Source organism: Triturus cristatus, chromosome 1_2, assembly GCF_964204655.1.
Source record: "Triturus cristatus chromosome 1_2, aTriCri1.1, whole genome shotgun sequence".
NCBI lineage: Eukaryota > Metazoa > Chordata > Amphibia > Caudata > Salamandridae > Triturus > Triturus cristatus.
Window position 1 is genome coordinate 226027444 of NC_140580.1, and position 21301 is coordinate 226048744.

The 21301-nt window shown below is 50.3% G+C and overlaps 1 protein-coding gene across 4 annotated transcripts in view; it reads left to right on the plus strand.

The window, feature by feature from the left end:
- Positions 1 to 21301, plus strand: part of ZSWIM8 (zinc finger SWIM-type containing 8) — a 2297361-nt gene that overhangs the window by 248017 nt on the left and 2028043 nt on the right. For all 4 annotated transcript variants that reach the window (XM_085603517.1, XM_085603518.1, XM_085603514.1 and 1 more), the window contains exon 4: positions 16374 to 16546. In XM_085603517.1, the coding sequence (XP_085459643.1) occupies positions 16374 to 16546 (173 nt within the window). The remainder of the gene's footprint in view (positions 1 to 16373; positions 16547 to 21301) is intronic.

Consider the following 21301-nt stretch of genomic DNA (forward strand, 5'->3'; position numbering starts at 1 on the left):
CCTTTGTAGGTGATAGTCATCGCGCTCAAAGTCCTCGGGTAAGTCTCACAAGAAGTTTAAGCAATCTAACAAGTCGAGGCACTCCTAGACTTTGCCACATCAGTCCCAGTCATCGGACAAGGCCAGGGAACATTGTCTCCAGGCCCAGCTCCCAGTGTCATCCGCGTAGCCTGCCTCTGGGTAAGTCAGTACCTCCCTCAATTTCCTGGACCAGAACAAGCCCCGCTCAACTACGTGAATTCTATGAGGCCATGCACCTCATTTTTGGCGGGTAGACCCCTCTAGAGAGACTTCGGGCCCCATGGTTCAGCAGTGGGTCTACCCTCAGTGCCATCCAGGCCCTCTGGATACGGTGCTGGGTGTGGATCGTCACTGGTCGAGAGACCACAACCTTTCCCGGAGTCAGTTCCACTGACGCCATTCCCAGTGTGCCGACCCCATCACCACACCGGACTCTGATATGGAGCCTGATTGGCATCGTCCAACGTACACTCCGGCAGGAGCCGGAACACAGCCTTCTGAGTTGAAATAAGGATGTAGGAAAGGGCCCCTTTTGGATGGTTCCCCCCTCACTTTTTGCCTGGCATCTAATGCAACCTGACTTGATGTACCCTGGGTCCCTGACAATCAGGCTCCTAGGGCCTGTGATCTTTCTCAAGACATTACCTTTGCATCAACAATTAGCATATAACTGGCCACAGGCACCAAGGGCATTGTGACCAGGGAAGGCCTCTCAGGGCTGCAGCACCTATTGTGCCAACCTTAGAGGTCCTGTACCTTAAAAACCCACACTCACACTCTCTCTCTCTCCCTCTCTCCCTCTCTCCCTCTCTCCCCCTCTCCCCCTCTCCCTCTCCCCCTCTCCCTCTCTCCCTCTCCCTCTCCCTCTCCCTCTCTCCCTCTCCCACACCCTCCTCCTACCCCTCACTCCCTCCCTCTCCCTCACTCTCTCTCTCTCTCTCTCTCGCTTTCCCACGCCCTCCTCCTACCCCTCACTCTCACTCTCCCTCTCTCTCTCCCTCTCCCCCGTCATGGCACATATCCCTGTGTGCCATGCCTGCAATCCACTGCCTTAAGGCCTAGATAAGTCACCCCTCTAGCATGGTGCACTAGCCCTAAGGAGAGGGTACAGAGAGCATTAGTCCTGTACCCCTACAGTGTCTAAGTCCACTCATAGACATTGCAAGTGTAGTAAAGCCATAAAGAGTATAAGGTCTGGGAGTTGGTCATTACAAACTTCACAGCTCCATAATGGCTTTACTAAAAACTGGGGAGTTTGGTAGCAAACTTCTCAGCACATTAAACCCACACTGATGCCAGTGGGGTATTTAATGGGAAATGCATTCAGTGCGCAACTTAGAGATGACCCCTGAAAATCAACCATCTCTGGTGTGGTTCCTGAATGGCTGCCCGCCATTTGCCACCACCAGACAGGTTTATGGACCCCTGGGTAGAGAGGCTCTGCTCTCTGGGTCCAGAAACAAAGCCCATCTGGGCAGAGGTGTCATACCTCCTCCCCCAGGATAGGCAGGGTTAACAAAAGTGGAAGCTTCAAGGGCCTGCCGCCTTTGGAATCTGTCCCTGCCTTTTGCTGCCCCCAGCAACTGGCTCCCACCGGTTCCAACTCCCACTTTTTTTTTTTGACAACAAACTTTATTGCCATTTGTAAGGACACCGGGGAATTCGTCCCCATACACGGTACCAAGATGAAGAAAAGAACAGTGAGAAGTGGCATCCTCGTTCAGCCCCCCCCCTGGTCTGCAGAACATCAGACCCCCAAACCCTCCCCCCCCACCCGCACATCACACCCGCCCACGGTCCAACACAGATATGCAATATTTCCTATCCGCATGAGCTCCATATTCCAATTACCCATCCACAATGCACAGGGCCCGGGGCCCCGAAGGGGGACTCACCGGGGCTCTGATTAGCCTCTCTATTGGGTCCAATGGCACTGCATCCCCCCGCACAGACAACACAATACCCCGATATCGCGCCCATCTCTTCCAGACTTTACCATGCTTACTCGGACAACCCCTTGCCAAGAATACCGCCTCTTCCGCAGACATGCAGCGATCTAGTGTTTTCTTCCAGGCCTGAACCGGGGGCGGGGCAGAAGACTTCCAATGCTGGGCAATATCTCGCTTGGCCAGCGTCAATCCCAAAAACAGGAGGTGTCGCTTATAGATGTTGCCCCCTATCTCCTCGGTACAATGCAACAGTGTTAAGCGGGGATCGGGGGAAGCTCCCAACCCAGCACCCCCCCCAGGCAGGACAGAACCGCCGTCCAGAACGGGCGCAGCCGCCCACAGTCCCACACCGTGTGCAAGAATGTACCGTCCCCATCGCCGCAACGGAGACACGTGGGGGACCCAATTAAGTGCATGCGCCAAAGGCGGTGCCGGGTGTAATACGCCCTGTGCAGGTATTTGAATTGTATGAAGCGGTATTTGGTGGCCACCGCAGCATATCGCGGACCCACTATAGCGTCTGCCCAGTCATCCTCCGTGAGCGCGGGGATATCGCGCTGCCACGCCTTCTTGGTATTATCTAGGGTAGTGTTCATGAAGGTTGTCAGAGTCTGATAAATCTGGCGAATTTTGTGATCCCCGAGGTCTCCCATCAACAGTCTACCCTCTAGCGGGTGGAACTCTGGCAGAGTGTCTAGGTGCTGGATGCTAGGTGCGAGGGCATGCCGCAACTGGAGATATTTGTGAAACTGGGATTTATGCAGCTCAAAATTGGCCTGCAGCATCTGAAACGACTTAAGCGACACTCCCTTCATTACATCCCCCAGCGAGGAGATCCCTATCATGTCCCAATAGCGAAAGCCCTCCAGACTTGCCGTCTCCTTGAGCAGGGTACCCTGCCACAATGGGGTGGCCCGCGTAAGCCTGCCGCGCCAGCCAATAGAGATGACCGATTGCCGCCAGATCCGGATCACCGTAGCACACGCCGGGGGCAACCGGTCCAGCGAGGAACGGCTATAAAGAAAATGCAGCAGAGGCCTCTCCGCCAATGCGGCCCGGTCCAATGCGTAGGCTGGATCCGCGGGGGAGGCATACCACCAGTCATTTATGACTAGGAGATGCGCGGCCCTGTAGTATGCCTGAACGTCCGCCACCGCTATGCCCCCACAGTAGGTAGACTGCACACACGTCGCCAAGGCCACCCTCACCGGCCCGCCATGCCATAGGAATTCATTCAAAAGTGCATTCAGCTGGCGGAACCACGCCTGGGGCACCTGGAAGGGGTAGTGTTGGAGATGGTACAAGAGACGCGGTAACGTCACCATCTTGAAAATGGCCGATCGGCCGTAGAGGGAGAGTGGAAGATGCGACCACACCCTAGTTTGATTGCGGACTTGGGTCAGCAGGGGCGCAATATTCAGAGTCCAAGCAAGATCCGGCGTGCGGGTGACCCGCACTCCTAGGTATTTGATATGGTCCGGGGCCAGCACTAATTGAGAGGCCCAAGCCTGGCCTCTCTGGTCACCATACAGGGGAAACAGAGTGGACTTAGCCGGGTTAGCCACGAGGCCCGACGTCTCGCCGAACACCCGCAGAATCTCAAGCACCCGGGGCCCAGAGGCCCACGGGTCCACCATAAAGAAGATGACATCATCTGCATATAGCGCGATACGATCAGAGTGGCCCGAGGGCCAGTCCATACCCCGAAGGACCGGATCGGAGCGGGACCACGCCGCCAATGGCTCGATTGCCAACACGAACAGCAGCTGGGACAGCGGGCACCCCTGCCGCGTCCCCCGCTTGATCGGGAACGAAGGGGAACAGGCGCCCGCCACCCTAACCGACGCCGAGATGTCCGTATACAGCAGACGCGTATATTCCAAGAATCGGGGCCCCAAGTTTACCGCCCCAAGCAGCTTGAACAGGTAGGTCCAACTAAGGGAGTCGAAGGCTTTATCAATATCCGCCTGGAGCAGAGCAGTGGGCCGATCCACGCGCCCGGCCTCGGCGATGACATTGTGAAGCCGGCGTATATTATGTCGGGTCGACCGATTGGGCATGAACCCGGATTGGTCGGGCCGGACTAGGGTAGAGATGCACGTCCGCAGCCGATCTGCCAGGACCTTCCCTAGCAGTTTCGGCTCAACGTTTAAGAGCGAGATAGGCCGATACGAGCCCGGATCCTCCGGGGGCCTGGCCGGTTTCAGAAAGACTACAATTTCGGCGTGGCGCCAGTCAAGGGGAAGAATGGCATGGTCCACTGCGTCTGCCAGAGCCGCAAGAAGGTGCGGGCCCAATGTCGTCGCACGAGGCCCGAAAAAATCACCCGGAAAACCGTTGGGTCCGGGGGCCCGGCCCGGACGCAAATTGGTTATCGCGGTGCGAAGCTCATCCAGCGTGATGGGCTCGTCCAGCGCATCCCTCTGGGCATCAGTCAAGCGTACGGGGGGAATATCAGAGAGGAACGCATCAATGAGCGCCTCGTCAAGGGGCTCTCGCTTCGCATATAAATCTTGATAATAGGCCGCAAACGTCTGCGCCACCGCCTCTGGGGAGGTGTGGATGCTACCGTCACCCGCTCGAAGGAACGGGACCTGCGTCTGGGCATCTCGAGACTGGCACAGCCGGTGCAGCATCTGGCTGGACTTGTCCCCCCCATTGATAGATACGGTATTGGGTGGCGAGCCACGCCGCCTTAGCATTATCCGTCAGCAACTGGCCCAGTTGACGCTGGACGTGCAGCAGATTCCGCCGGATAGTGGGTTCCGAAGACTGGAGGAGCCGCGCCTGCAACCGCGCCTGCTGGGCCTCCAGCTCCTCAATATCCGCCCGCCGGGCCGCCTTAGCATGCGTTCGGAAGCTTATATCCACACCCCGGAGCACGGGCTTCAGGGCTTCCCAGAAGACCGCCGGCGAGGACGCCGTACCCGCGTTATGCTGAACGTAGTCTGTGACCGCCTGGCTAAGAGCTTCACTATAGTCCGCATCCCTGAGGAGCCATGGCGACATCCGCCACCGGTATGGCGCCCTACGAGTCAGCAGGCGCAAATGTATCTGTGTCGGCGAGTGATCCGAGAGGCCTCTGGGTAGTATCGCCGCCCGAGACACCCTATGCAGATAAGTATGGGCAATGAAGATGTAGTCCAAGCGGGACATAGTGGGGTGAACCGCCGACAGGTAGGTATAACCTTGTGCCGTCGGATGCAGCGCGCGCCAGGAATCAGCCCAACCCAAGGTGGTCGCCAGTGAGTGCAAGCGGGAGTCTACGGGAGCCGCCGGTCGCCCCTGCATGTGCAGCCTATCTAACTCACCCATTGTGGCGTTCCAGTCCCCGCCCAACAACACCAGGCCCCGTGGCAACCTGCCCCAGACCCGTGTTATAACTTCCACAAACGTTTGGCTAAGCGGCGGGGGCGCATACACGCTACCAAAAATGACCGTCTCTCCACCCAGCGTCCCCGACACTATAATGAACCTCCCTCCGTCATCCACCCAGCGACTGTCAATCTGAAAGGAAACCCTGCGATGGATTAAGAGCGCTACTCCTCGGGAACCCCTAGTGTAGCCGGAGTGCAGGACGGTGGTGTAGCCGAAGCGCGCCAAGCATGGCGCCTTGGACCCCTGAAGATGAGTTTCCTGCAACATAAGAATATCGGCGCCATATGCCTTACCCGCCCGCAGCACCGCCCCTCGCTTAATCTTGTCCAACAGGCCCCGTACATTCCAGGACACCACATTCAGGACGGCCAGAGGGCCTGCGGTAGAACTCTGTGCCATAGCCAAGCAAACGACAAGCGCGGAAAAGCCCCCCTCCCGGGGGGATGAGGACCCCTTGTGGTGATGTGTGTGCGAGAACAACAACCGTCATAACAAAACAACTCCCTTCCGAACCCCGAACCCCCAACCCCCATAGCCACCCTAGCCCCCCCTATACTTCCCCAAACATGAAGTATCTGTCGCGGTGCCAATCTCCCATCGGCTCCAACTTGAGTCCAGATGTGCGACCACCAATGTATCCCCCCCATCAAGCCCTCCCACCCACAACAAAACAAGGGACGGGCCACCATAGCCGCTATGAGTCACTGTGCACCTATTTATACGATACCAGTCCGGCAGGAGAGTGACAGTCGATGCAGCTCGTGGGCGCCACAGCTATGTAGCCGTCGCTGCCGGGGAACGAGAGCGCCAGTTGGTGCGCGACTTGTGGCGTTTGGGGCGACCATCCCCATCCTGCTGCGTCCGCCGATTGACAGTCTGAGAGGAGTCTGAGTCCAAGGCCGGAGGGGTGTGGGGCCGAGCTCCGTGGTGCTCCTCCAGCCACCCAAGGGCACTGTCCGGCGTGTCAAAGAAATGAGTTTTCTCTTGGAAGATTACGCGTAGCCTAGCCGGGAAGAGCAGGGCATAGGATAAGTTCAGGTGGCGGAGTTTCTTTTTGACCTCGACATAGGACTGCCGCTGTTGCTGGACCAGTCTAGTGTAATCAGGAAAGAGCATGATGGGGTGGGAATCCTATCTCATGAGGTCTCCGTGCAAGCGGGCATGTCGCAGAAGAGCGTCTCTATCCACATAGTTTAGAAAGCGTGCGATCACCGGTCTGGGCCGTGCGCCCGGTGGAGGTTTTTGGGTCAGTGCCCGGTGAGCTCTTTCCACCACAAAGCACGGCGATCTGTGTTCCCCTGGGAAGACCTTAAGGAGCCAATCTGTCAAAAACTGAAGCATGGAAGTCCCCTCGCAATTTTCTGGAAAGCCCACCAGGCGCACGTTGTTGCGGCGGGCCCGGCCTTCCGCGTCCTCCACTCTGGCGGCCAGTTCGCGTGTCGTGGCCGTCAATTTGTCCACCGTGGCCTGGAGAGACGTAACACCATCTTCCACTGAGGAGACCCGGTTCTCGGCTTCGGTAATCCGTTCCACCGCCTTGCGCATGTCCTGGCGCAGAAATGAGACCTCCGACCCCCACCGCGCCGATCTGGGCCTCCAGGGACGCATGGGATTTGTTAATGGCGGCCAGGAGGGTGGCCGAGTCGTGGGACAGGCCTTCGGTGGGGTCCTTGGGCGTCGGCGGCTTAGCAAAATGATCAAGGGTAGGCTGTTTGGCCGCCCCCCCGGCGGTCGGTCCTTCCCCATGTCGACGGTCACCTGCGCTCCGCCGATGAGACCAGGGAAAGGGGCGCCCCAGCCGTCGCGTCTCAGCCCCAGTGGATGTCTGGCAGCCCCGCTCTCGATGTAGGGCCTCCCTTGAGCAGCCCGGCCCCGGCGCTCAGCCCCGGCACCCAGCGTCACCTCCCGCCGGAAGAGACGCTCCTCCGGTCGCCGCCGTAGGTCCTCCGCGGCCGCAGACCAGCACCGTCCGCTCTCCTGCCGTCTCCGGGGAGCAGCCTTGTCACCACACCTGTCGCTTCACCTTCGGGCCCACCAGGGGCCGCCGCCGTCGTCTACCACCCCAACCAGACAGGAACCGCGGCGGCCGCCGCCTCAGGCCCGATAATGGAGGCTGCCCCCCTCCACGCACTCCGCCGCGCCTCCGTCGTCACAGGCACTCCCAGATGGGGGACGGGACCGGCCCAGCAGTCGTCGTGTCCACCGGCGGATTCAGGGCAGTAGCACCAGCCCGGCGCCCCGCTCCCCGCGGCGCCCGATCAGGACCGGCCCCGACACCGCCACTGCCTCGCAGCCAAGGATCCCGGAGGTATCCGGGCGCTGACGTCCTCCGGCCGCAAAGCGAGACAGGCGCCGTGGAAGGCCTCAAGCCACGGCCTCGCGTGGCTGCGTTCCCCGGCCGGGGAAGGCCCCCCCCCCGCTCTGCACGCCCCACCGTCCGGGGCGACTCCGCCGCGCTTCTGGTGCTCCCAGCCGGCTCCCCCGACAAGCGCTCCTGCTGCGGTGGCACAGAGGAAGGAGAAATGAAGGATTATCGGCGGCTAGGTAGCCGAGGTGGCGAAGCTCTAGCAGGAAGCGTCCGCCATGCTCGGAACCCAAGCCACGCCCCCCCCAACTCCCACTTTGGGTGGGAGAATCATAGGTAAAACTAAGCTAGGAAAGAGAGGTGTACCCACCTTTTCCAACTTCACCCCTCAGGTGGGGTAGGCGAGGTGAAGCACACACATTAGTCCTCTCCATCTTGAAGATGAGGGGACTCAGCCAATTAGGAAGAGGCTTATGTCCCCTCCCACTGGAGGATGGCATAATAAGGGGTGTACCCACCCCAAGGAAGTAACCCATTGGTCGCGACCTGCACACCCCTTTAACGCCCCAAATTTAGTATTTAGGGGCAACCCTGAACCTTTCCTCCTCAGATTCGAGGAAGAAAAAAGGACCGAGGAGCTGTGCTGATCCAGAACGGAGAAGAGGACACCAACTGCCTTGGCCCCAGCCCTACCAGCCTGTCCCGTCTACGCCCTGCCTACAGCAAGAACCCTGGCGAGTCCAGCAGGCAGAAACCTCCAGAGCACTTTCCCTGCAACCTTCCTACAGACTGTGTCTCCCGTGAACTCCAGATTTGCTCAACCAAAGACTCACCTCCAGAATCTGGATTCCTGTGACTCGGAGATTCTGCCCCACTCTACGACCATGGCCTGAATTTGAGTGTCCCAACACCCCAAGGAGGTCACCCTAGCGATCCTGATCTGGGATGTGGTGCTCCCAGACCTGCCTTTGGGACCTTGCAATCTGCACCTGGCTGCCCCAGTGCCGCTGGTGGTGCAACTTGAGTGCCCATCTAGACCTTGGAGAACCTTGGTCCGAACCCTCAAAACTCACCCTCGTAAGTCGTGCACTTACCTGAGAAACCGCTAACACTTTTTCCACATAGGAATCCATGTAACGAGATTTTGGGCCTAAAAACTTTCAGTGTTGAACTGTGTTTTATGAAGAAAAGAGAATTCTATTGGAAAGTATAAAAAGTCTTACTTACCTTGTATGTAGAGATCCTAAGGTGTGGTATCTAGGCATACCACCCCCAGTACTCAAAGTAATCTAAAAAAAACTCAAGAGTAACAAAAAGTAATTACTGTGTAATTTAAACTGTTTCCAAAGCCTTTACAAAGCTGTAATAATTGTAATTTCGTGCACAACTGCATTACCTTGAATAGTCTTGCATTTTGAAAGAATATGTTACCTACCAGTGCCAAGTCCTGCTTGATTCTAAAATAAATCCTAAGTATATCTTTTTTATACTTATCTAATAGGTCTGGATTCTGAGTGTGTGTTTGATTGAGTAAATACAATAAAATGCTTAATACACCTTGTGGATAAGCCTAACTGCTCTCCCTCACTACCGCAAAGTGAGTTGTTAGTACTTACCTAATCTAGCGTCTGCTATACCTCTGGGGACTCAGTGCACACTATACCTCATTTTGGTATTGGGTATACAGAGCCAGCTTCTTACAAAGGGCCTCTCCTTTTTTGATATATCCTGTGAGGAGTATTGTTGAGGAGGATCTGAGGACCCTTTTGGCTACCAGAACATCTTTGAAGAGACCGAGGACAACTGGTATGAGGAACTGGCAGATCCCCAGGCACTGGCCCAGCCTCTCCTCCTAGTTTGGCTACAGAAGAAAGAGCTTGCTTTACCATTGTGGTGAGAAGAGCCGTTGAGGTCCTAGAACTTATGTTGCTCTCAGTAGCAGTCAAGAAGTGGCTTGACAGAGGTGCTTCAGCCAGGAGTCGCCCCCCACAGAACCTCTCCTCCCTTTTAATGAAGCCCTCACAGTCCTACCTGGTGCATGGGCCAAGCCCTGCACATGAGCTCCTGTGCACAGGACAATTGCCGACTGCTATCGCTCTGCAGCTGGGGATCCAGCTTTCCTCACCCAGCACCCCACTCTAGAAATTCTGGTTGTCCAGGCCTCCACCTCAAAAGTTAACCCTGGGGTGTTCCCTATCACTCCACCGGATAAGGAATCCAAGAGGATTGGATACCTTTGGCAAGAGGATGTTCTTTTCTGCCAGACGTGCACTGCGATTGGTTTACACCTTGTGCCTCTTGGACCAATACACAGTTTGGGATTCGGTTGGGCAGGTGCTGCCTATGGTCTCGGAGGAGGCCCGAGCCGTACTGACCAATGCTGTTAACAATGGCAGGGTCGCAGTAAAGTTCACCATTCACTGCGGACTGCATACGACCGACTCTCTAGGCGGAGCGATTGCATTGTTAGTGGCACTCAGAAGCCACGCCTGGCTGAGATGTACAGGCTTTTCAGGGGATGGCCAGGCATCCCTTATGGGCATGGCCTTCCATGGCAGATTCCACGCTAGAGTCCTTTAAAGACAGCAAAGCCACCGCCCGGTACAAGTGTCTCTCCATGGCCCCATATCAACCTCATTCTGCCTTTTACCCCTTCCGTGGTTGTGGTAGGGGCTACCAGACACTTCCATTCCTGCTCAGTCACCATGGCCCACTAGCTCCCCAGTCCTTTTGTGGCTGCGAACCTGACTCCTACAAGCCTTGTGGGACCCATAGCTAGAGGTCTACCCAGTCTTCCACCCCCACGTCCCAGCAGCTGCAGCCTCACAACGCCTTTAGTTTGGCCTCTTACTATCATGGGCAACCAGTTGGCAGCAGAATCCAACATCCTGCCATACAAGCTGATGCATAATTTCCCTCTACTCATTCTGACCAATAAAGTCGCTTTTCTAGTGCCCATTGCATCTGGGGGGTTAGTGAACTGCAACACTCTATGGGGGGGGGGGGGGGGGGTCGTGATCATGAAAGGGGGCTGAACAAAAAAACGTAATTTTTTTAATAACTTACTTTTCTGCCGGTTCTGCCTCTTCTCTGCTCCTTTTCTCCTTCTTCTGACTTCAGGAACAGGAAGCAGGCAGCCAGGCACCCTCCCCTCAGCCAATCACATCACTGCAGTGCAGCGTTGTGATTGGTCTAAGGACCGTGACATGGCGCTCAGCCAGGGGCTGTAGGGGTGGCCGTGGTCTCCATGCAGGCTGTAATGCAGCCTGCATGGAGATGGGGGAAAGTGCGCATGAATGGTTTGGGCGTCCCGAGAGGGCTGATCAAATAGTCACTGCGCACTTAGACGAGTGGGCAAACCACTGCTGCCCTGCTCCTTGAGCAGAGCAGCCACGCCCGCCCTCAAAGTTGAAAGTTATTATCATTTTATGTTTTTGTTTTCTGCACTGCTTGAAAGTAGTGGGGCAACGCTCCTCCGCCATAGTGGAGGAGCCGCCACTGCTGCCTGGAAAGTCAGGTCTGTCGTGATGGGCAGTTTGCCAGTTTGGTCCTATGGGACTTTCGGGTCTACATCTGTTCATAGACCCACCTCCTGGGAGTTATTGCTTTGGTATCTGTTCTGAAGTAAGGAATTTGCTGTTAGAAGTCTCTATGTGACGAACAAGTTACTTACTTTGGGTAACACCTTATGGGGTAGTGCCTATCTAGCCACAGATCCCTTATCCCCCAATCTGCGGACGGATTTCTCTTCATATGGTAACCCTTGAAGGTCCTTAGTGTCTGCGCACTGGTCCATCAGCATTCTGCCGTAGCTCTGTGTTTCTAGCATGGAAATGTCATGAAAAGAAACATGGCTCGGTGGCAGCTAGATAGGCAACCGTACACCTCACTTTCAACATGGACTACACCACTTACCATTGCGCAGAGGTACTGCTCGAAAATTTCCAGATCCATCCTGACGCCTGGGGAATATTGTATGCTAAGGAATCTATGGCTACCAGAAAAGGTGTTACCAAAGGTAAGTAACTTGTTCTTTACCCCTGAGAATGAGCATATTGGGTGAATTGTTTTATATGGAGTCAAGATATGTTTTCAAATGTGGCTATTACCACTGGCATCTGTGTTTAGATTACAACATAATTGCTTGTTAATGCAAGGCTTCCACGGTTCACAAATGTGGACCTGCCAGATTGTTGAAACAAGTTTTTTGGTTGGTTAGTTAAACAGCAAATGCTAACATATATGTTTTTTTTATTGTTTGTATGGACCAAGTATAGTAGTAAATAGTGCTTCATTTAATATGGACTTTTTCTTTCCTCAACATCCCTGTGTCTGACTGGTTAGTGGGATTCCAGTGTAACATTTTGAATATTGTTTAAAAATGTTATTACTATTGTTATTTGGCACTTGAAAGCACACAACTTTCCCTAATAGGGCCCAGAGTAGGTCTAAATTACTTAACCTTTTTCGTTTTACTTGCCCAAACTTTGTGACCTTGTTAAGTGCTTTAACATAGGAAACAATGAACCATTGTGTTAGGGTGTTTATATGCATAGTGCCTCAAAGGATGTGACAGGGTTCTCAGGCGTAGAATTGTGAATTTGTTTCTTGTGAAGAAAGAGTCAGTGATACACACCTTTGTGGGAACTGAGGAACGTTTACCTTTGTCACTGCTCATGGCAGAACAATAAAGGGGTTGATCACGGAGATAGTCATATTTATTTATTTGAGAGTTTTATTTAGCGCATACGTGACCCAAAGGATATCAAAGCGCTGTACAATACACATAAAAGGTTTCTTTGTACATAGGTTTTAACACATATCAGAGGTCACTGTCCAGTTTCTACCAGTCTGGTGATAGGGATTTAAAGATTGGAAGTTCTGTGAGGGGTAGACAGTTTGCTCTTTATTTCCAAGAATCTGTTTGTTAGCCACCCCAGTGCTGTCTTAGGTACTGCGTTTTTCCCTATAGTTGTCAATTGTTGATTTGTTTGGAATTTGATGGCTTCTTGGTATGGAGGTGGAGTTTTGTTTATCCTTCCTTCAAGGCAACAGGCCAGTTATATTATGTAGTGAGGTCCTATCGGGTTTGACAACTAGTGTTGGTAGGCTTATTCCTTCATTGTACCAAGGTGTCTTTTTAGTAGTAAGGATATTATGCTTTTCTTTAAGTAAGCTGGTGATGGATTAGCATTGAATTCCAGAGGAATGGAGTTCTCTAACCGTTGTGCGTTTTGGGTGAATGAGTGTGTGTATGAGCTATGTTTTTTGAACTTCGGTGCATCTTGCTTCAACTGGTATCCATTTAAGTCTTGCAGAGTGAGTGTGATGTGGTTGGGACATTTCTCTCCTAAAATGGGCCTGGCTGCAGAATTTAGTTTTGCTTTCATTCGTGTTAGGTGGGTTTTTGTTGTACCAGTGAGGGTTGCATTTCCGTCTGGATATCACCATGGCTTGGATCACATTTCTGAGGTTTTCCTCTGATTTGAAGGCTTTGTCTTTTTTTTAATGAGTTTGGGATTGTGCATGGCATGTCTTGCTGTGGTATGTATGTGGGTAGTCATTTTCAAATGTTTGTCTAGTGTGATCCTTAGTATGTAGTGTGGTCTGCTATTGCTGGTTGCCATTTAAGAGCATCCAGTTGAGAAATCCATTCTGAGAAATGTTGTTTTGATGGGCGATTAGTAAACATCTGGTCTCTTTGTGGTTGAAAAGTAGGTGATTTGAATGTAGCCAGTGTTGCACTTCCATTAGTGTCTTATTTAGGTGGAGGATAGCATTTGGTGAAGTGATTTTAAGGTTATGCTTGTATAGGTGTAGTTGAAGGTAGATTATTTCAGGTTCATTGTCATCCATGTATGGGTTGAATAATGTGGGGTACAGTATTGAGCCTTGCAGGTGACACCTTGGTTGGCTGGGACTGTATTGAATAGTGAGTTATTCATTTTGACTAGTTGTGAGTGCCTGTTAAGGTTTGAGATCAACTATTTTAGGACTGTGCCCTTGATTACCATGCGTGATTCTAGGCTGTTTAGTAGTGTTGTGTGGTCAACTGTAATGAAGGCGGAAGAAAGGTCTAGAAGTATTGCCAGACTTGAGTTCTCTGTGTCAGGCATCCTATCTATGTCATGAATTATGTTTGGTATGGCTGTTTCTGTACTGCAGTCTATTTTTAAGCCAGACTGAAGTATGTCGAAGGTTTTGGTCATCTATGTGTTGACTTAGCTGGGATTGTACGCATTTTGCAAGGGCTTTAACTAGGAAAGGTAGATTGGTTACTGGGTTGAAGTTGTTAAGCTCTTGGGAGTCTGCACCCGGTTTTTGAGAGCGGGATGACCTGTCCTAATTTAAGGCAATCTGGCATTGTGCAATGGCTTAGTGGTCAATGTAGACGCCGTGATGTATTTGAGTTTTTGTTATTTGTGATGGGAAGGCGTCAGCAGTGTGAACTGTTGGGTTTAGATTTGATATGATCTTGATGATTTTGTTCTCTTAAAGTGTTATGAATGTCTGCCATATTGCATTGCTCTTCAAGAACAGTGGGAGTGGGTGTGCCACAGTCTCTGCATCCTCGGTCATTTGTTTTAGGCGTGGGTGTGTCCCCGTTGGTGAGTCCTTGTTGTCAAGGTTGTTGCTCAAGGATGCTTCTATTTTTGTGGGTTTTTTTCTGTAAAGAACTTCAATACGTTTTCACATTGCTGCACTGTTACCATTGTTTTCGGTGTGGTGTTTGTTGTCTGTTGGAGTTGTCGGGTTGTTTTTGGGCAATTATTTATTTAGTCTGGCTGCAATCGGAAGACACATGCTTTAGTTTTAAAGATGTGTTTTTATATCAGTTTCTCTCCTGTCGTAGTAGTTTGAGGTTAGAGGGGGAGGGTTCCCGTCTCCAGTTTCTTTCCGTTAGTCTGAGTTGTCTTCATTTAGTTCCTTTTTGATCCATAGGCATGATGGTTTGTTTCTTAGTCTCTTGTGTTTTACTGCGGGTACTTGGTTGAGTATGTCTGATAGTGTTTCGTTGTAGTGTATTGTTAGGTCTTCCACCAAGTAGAGAATGTTGGAGGGAGAGATGTTGGAGCTGATCCTTTCTGCTAATTCATCTTTTTTTGTTTTGTGTTTCTAATCCAACATTTGGTTCTGTGGGCTTGTCCTTTGATATCTTCATGTTCTTTGTTATGGTGTAAGTGAAAGATATCGTGGTCTGACCTGTCTACAGGTTGAATGGTGTCTAGGCTTATCTTTGGCTATTAGCAGGTCTAATGTTGCTTCCTTTTTGTTTGTGTGGTTGACACAGTGTTTTAGGTTGTTGTTTTCAATTAAGTGTTTCAGGTTTGTTATCAGGGTGTTATTGGTGTCTTTCGAGTGAATGTTAAAGTCGCCTAGGGCTATGTTTTTGGTTTCCAGGAGTGAGTGTTGAGTTATGAAATCTATTGAATGTTCTGAGAAGAGCTTTTGATCTCCTGGTGGATGGTAAATTGTGTGTATTTTGTTTGGGGAAGGTTAAGCTGAAGTGAGCTTAATTCCTAGATATTCAAAAGTGGATATGTTTCAGTTTTAAAAGTATCGATTTGAGGGTTTCCTTGTGGATGACCACTAGGCCTCCTCCTTTTCTTCCATCTTGGTCACAGCGTCTTATGGTGAAGCCTGGGGGAACTAGTAGATCTATCATGGGAGCCGCAGTGTCATTCAGCCATGTTTCTGTAAGCAATGCAATGTAGATTTTGTATGAGATGATTACTTCCGCTGTTTCAGTGCTATGTTTAAGCATAGATCTACAGTTGTGGATCAAACATTTTTTTGTTGGCTCGGTAGTGTTGGTTAGCCTGGACATCTGGGTTTATTGATGATTTGTGTGTGAGGGGTCTCTCATGATGGTTTCTCTCCATGTCTTAGTGTGCCTCTGATTGGTATCTTGTAGGTTCTTTGAACTTGATTTCTGTGTTTGTTAATTTGTATAACTCCAGAAGGCCATAAGGGTCTTCTTGTGAGATCCTATTTGTTCGTAATGGTCTGTGCAAGTTATCATATAGTTGTCCTGTAGAGGTCTACATGTGTAGTGTGTGCCTCATGGGGTATGTTTGAGTTAGAATCTATGTATAATTACAAGTGTAAGTGTAGGGTGTTGGCAACTCACTGTCTTTTGTTTTCCTCTATGAGCATGCAATATTGTTTTTTCCTTTATCAACATAAATGGTACTAGTGTTTCAATACAAATTTGAACCCGAGTTCGGTGATGGGATAGGTGTAGTGATATTTGCTAACATTCAATTTTGTGATCTGCCTATCACAGCAGCTGTCTGAAGCAAGAGTTAACTTTTAGCAGTATGTTGCTCCCTCTATGCTTTTTGGTGGTGATGCTACTTTTTCAGAGCAGTCCGCGAGTATTCCATTCCAAACAGTGAATTAGTGGAGAATCCTGATCAGGAGAACACTTATTGTTAAGTAAGTAACATGCATATCCTAGATATTTTAGAGACAAACTGATATAATGGTGCAGGTTTTAAACATGGTCTCAGGAAGTGAGCCTTAGAAATATTGCTGATTAGGCAGGAGGAACTGAGGAAGATATAAGTGAGGGTTAAAGGAAAGTAGCTTGTGAGGACCAAACATCTTGTTTAGTAAGTGGGTAAGGGACATTTAGAAAGAACTGTTCTGTGCTGGCCTTTAGAAATTTAGTTCTAGGTAAAAGGATTTTGTACAGTTCTCTCATTTCTCTCCAACAGGATTTCATCTGAGTGCCACTGTGATCCCACCTCAAATGGCACCACCAAAAGGAGCCTACAACGTTGCTGTGATGTTTGACCGCTGCAGGATAACCTCGTGCAGCTGCACTTGTGGAGCTGGTGCCAAGTGGTGTGCTCATGTAGTAGCCCTCTGTCTCTTCAGAATACACAATGTAGGTTTGAATGCACAAGTGCTAGCTACCTTGAAATTAAAGAATACCTTATTATTTTTTGCATCAATCCACTTGTAAGCTTTTTATTTTATTTTTGTTGCCTGTGTCTCTCCACTGCTGTTAACTGGAGGGATTTACACATTTCAGGAAGTGTGCACAATTTTAGTGGACTCCACTTTAAAGGTCCTCTTTTAACAATTATTAACAACATTGTGACATACATGCAAGACAAAGTGTTGTGTGAGATGTATAGAGGGGAAAGTTAATTCACAGTGTTTGTAGGTTTTTAAAAATAGTCATGCATTTGATAAGGTTACAGCAAAAGACTATGTCAATGGTGGGTCGGTGATACAGGCCTAGGGCTGTTTGGAATTTTACAAATTGGTGAGCTTACATCATATCATGGTATATGTAGTGATTTCAGAGAGGGGTGGGAAATGGTCATTCCTCCTTTATTTTGCATAAACTGTGGGGTTTAATAAAAAGTGGATAAAAAACCAACCCTGCTAATTTCTTTAACTGCTGTGAGTTCCCTCACTGAGTAGCTCCCTTTGCCTTTCTCCTCCCTTTTGCCCCTCCATCAGAGACTTAATGGTGCTTCGTGTGCTTTTTTTTTAACAACAAATTTTATTGGTTTTCAAAGGTACCAAAGGAGCAAAACCAGCAAGCATTATACATGTGTCAGGCATAATGTAGAAATTCTCGGCACCCAATAATTACCCCCGGAAGGTCTGCAAAACATCAGACCAGAACCCCCCACCCCTACCCCCAACCCCGCACCACGCACCCTGCAGTCATCCTAGAGTAACATTACAAAACCATGTTCCACGCACACGCGCCACCCCGTTGCATTAAACTGGTGAGTTGCTCACTACAAGTCTGTCCACTGGGACCCGGGAGACCGGAGGCCCCAAGAGCAACAGGTCAATGCCTCGGTATGTGCCCAGCCCGCCCAAATTTCCCCATGCTTTTGCAGACAACCCCGTGCCTGAAACACCGCCACTTCAGCCGACAGGCATCTATCCATTGCTTTATTCCAATTACCTATACTAGGTGGGGACGCCACCTTCCAGTGTTGTGCAGTGTCCCGCTTGCCAAGTGTGAAACCCAGGAATAGCAAGTGTCTTTTGTATCTGTTCCCACCAATGTCCTCAGTGCCATGGAGAAGAATCGGTGGCGGATCGGCAGGGATGATCCATGCAAGGACCCGCCCCAAGCTAGACCTAATGCCAGACCAGAAATGTTGAAGCGCGTCGCAGCTCCATACCGTGTGTAAAAACGACCCTTCCTCCGAGCCACAGCGAAGACACATGGGAGACTGGATAGCCCCCATCCTGTAGAGGCGTAAGCGTGTATAGTAGGCCCTGTGGAGGTACTTAAATTGGATCAACCGGTACCGGGTGGAGACAGCGGAGTACTGAGGGCTGGCCAAGGCCCAGTCATCATCGGTCAGTGTGGGCACATCCGCCTCCCTCGCCGCCCGAGTCCTGTGAATAGTGGTAGTGGAGTGAGTAGTGATTGTTTGATATACTTGCCTAATTTTATGGGCTCCCAAATCCCCCATAAGCAACCGGCCCTCTAGCGGGTGAAACTCGGGTAGAGTGGTGAGATCCCTGATAAAGGGAGACACTGCGTGACGGAGCTGCAGATATCTATGAAATTGTGTTTTATGAAGCTGGAAGTCGTCTTGCAGCTTCTGAAATGTCTTGAGCGTAGACCCCTGCATTATGTTCCCCCAACATGGAGATCCTTATGTCATCCCACTGACGGAACTCCACCAGGGACGAGACCGGCCGTAGATGGGAACCCTGCCAAAGAGGAGTTGCACACGTCAGCTTACCTCACCAACCCATCTGGCGGACTACACACCTCCATATCTGAATGACAGTCCGACAGGCTGGGGGGAGCTCTGTCAAAGAAGAAGAACTATAGAGGAGGTGGAGCAGCGGGGTTTCCACCATGAAAAGTCTCTCCACTGCATAAGCCGTATCTGCCGGAGAGCTATACCACCAGTCGTTTATCACTAGAAGGTGCAAAGCCCAATAGTATGCCCGAACTTCAGCCGCCGCAATCCCATCGCAGTACGTAGATTGAACACATGTTGCTAGCACCACACGAACCGTCGTGTGCTTTTAAGGTAAGTTTTGAGAGCAGAAAGTGGCTCCTGTTTCCAGAACTTCAGCTGTCAGTTTTTCTGTTTTGTAACAAGAATCGCCAGAAAAAGTGCCTCAGTCAATTGTTGAAATGTTGATTACTAGTTAAAGAAAAATGGGCATGAGAGGGCACCCCTGCCTTAAAATATCTCTACTTCCAGGCCAACCTGAACAGGAATGATTCTTTGTTGTGTTGTCACATTTGCCAGGCTAAGAATGTCCATCTTCTCTTCTTGAGAACAGGTGAAGCATTGCGTTCAGATTGTGTCTCTGACATTTGTTGTAGTGGAATCTACCTTGCGGTCTCGTCAATGAGGTTTCCGTTCAACCCCCCTCTTGTGCTCATTGAATCTTCTTTGCCTCTTCTAATCTCAACTAGTTGCTCACAATTGATTTAGTTGTGTCCTATAGCACCACCAAACCTTCCTACAGCAGTGGTCTAAGTAGCTATGCTGCTCTAGCTTTCCTGGTGGATAGTTCTTCGTGTAGAATCCTATCCTCGTGAATATCCCCCCAGAGCTAGATTGTTTCTGACAATCTTTTCCCTATCATTAGCTTTTCAGCGCTGCCCAGGTGGCATCACACTACCCTTCCCCAACCCACTTCAACAAAACTCAGTCAGTGGACATTATTCGAGTGGCAAGAGAAAAAAGTTAAAGCCTTGTTCCAGGACCAACCCCTGGCAGAGTCATTCAGTAAAGGCTAGATATTCGCTCAAATGAGCGAGCTATTTGGCTAGGATTCTGTTGACTTAGACATGCCTAACAGAGATACAGCAACAAACATCAAAGTGCTGGAAGCAATGCTTGAATTAATCTTCACACTGGTGATCGTGCAGGGCTGCATTCTGGTCCATCATTTGTCACCCGCCATACTACGCTGGACACAGACCAGCAATATGGAAATTATTGTTGGTCCTGCTCAAGTAAGAATAGCCTAGCCCTAACTAATAGGCCGTATCCCCTCTGGACAGCAACATAAGCAATCCCATACCGATTTTGGCCTACTTAGTCCGTTTCATTGAGGTATTATTACTGGAGCCCTGTGAGACAGTGAGTGCAGGGCTCTTGCCATACATTTTGCACTTTTAGAACGTCTACTGGAACAAACAATAAAATACAGAAGGAATGCTTGAATTAATCTCAACCACTGAGATGATCGCTTGAGACTGCATTCCACTCTATCCCTTTTCACCCATCAGACCGCAGTAGGTCATCCCTTAAGTTCTTGGCAGTTGCAGACCACTCTTATCAATGCCTCCTCTTTGACTTGGGGCACTGATTTGGCGGAAAAGATGGATAGAGACCTTTAGTACACGCCAGATCAAAGACTGAACAACAGTATTCTCAAGTTATGATATTTGGATTTGTCCTGAAGGCTTTTCTTGCATCAGTTTTGGGGAGAGTTGTTATGATCCTTTCGGACAAAGCCATCACTTGGATTACATCAACAGACTGACCTATTTGGGCTCTCTGACCTTAAGTTGGGAATCCTTGCACCTGTGATGAGGGACTCTGCAGTAGGGTATTTTCTTGGTGGTGTCCAGGTACATCTTAAGTCACTTTTCATTGCAGGATCCTGAATGGGATCTGCATCCTGAAGTGAAAGATATGACCTTCTCCATATTGGGATGTCCCTACATAAATAATTTTGGTCTGCTGGACTGGTGGAACTCTGCATTCGATCTCTAGAGTCTTCTCACGCAGAATAGAGCTGCTTTCTCCCAAAAATGGTCCGATTTTCCACCCTTGCCCTGACACACTTTATTTATACATGTAGAGATTGAGTAAGTAATGGCGGGAGACCCTTTGCTTGCCCCCACAGGTAGAGGATATCATCCAGGCTGCCTGAAAACCTGCCCACAAGACCGTCTATGCTGACCATTGGTCCAAAAATTGATTATTGCAGTGGGTTTGCATGCTTCAAACTCTTTCCTGTCTTGCCTTTCGAATTTAGTTTTTCAGTCCCTTGCACAACAGGGCACTGTGAATGGGATTTGGCTGTTCTTGCTGCCTTTGTGTGTCTTCTTGATCAGCCCTCTTTATTAAGGTCGCCCTTAGCTCTTTATTTCTAGAAATGACAGTTTTATGTGCTTCTTCCCATATCCTTTATTCTGAAGTGGGATTTAAATGTGGTATTAACTTTTTTTATGGCTTCTCAGTTTGAACCGATGCTTAGTTTGCCTGCTTAGTCTTAAAACTGTATTTCTATTAATGATCACTTGGGCCCTTTGGGTCGGAAAGTTGCAGGTCCTTTCCTTCTGGCCTCCATTCACTGTGTTACCCACCAGTGTTGATCCTTCATACCTGCCCATTGTTTCTGCCAAAAGGTGTATCTATCTTCCTACTGCATTTTCCGTACAAGACTGGACCGAGTAGATAATCAGCTGTTTGTGGACTTCTCTGGAGCCAAGCAAGGCAAAGCGGTGATCAAGATTACCATCGCATGTTTGCATTAATATTTCTTAATCTTTGGCCATAAGACTGGCATTTGTGCCCATTCCACCAGGAGTCTGGTGGCTTCTACTGCTGTTCTCAGGGGCATTGCCGTAGGTGATATTTGCTGGGTGGTCACTTGATCCCCTCTGCATACCTTTGCCAAA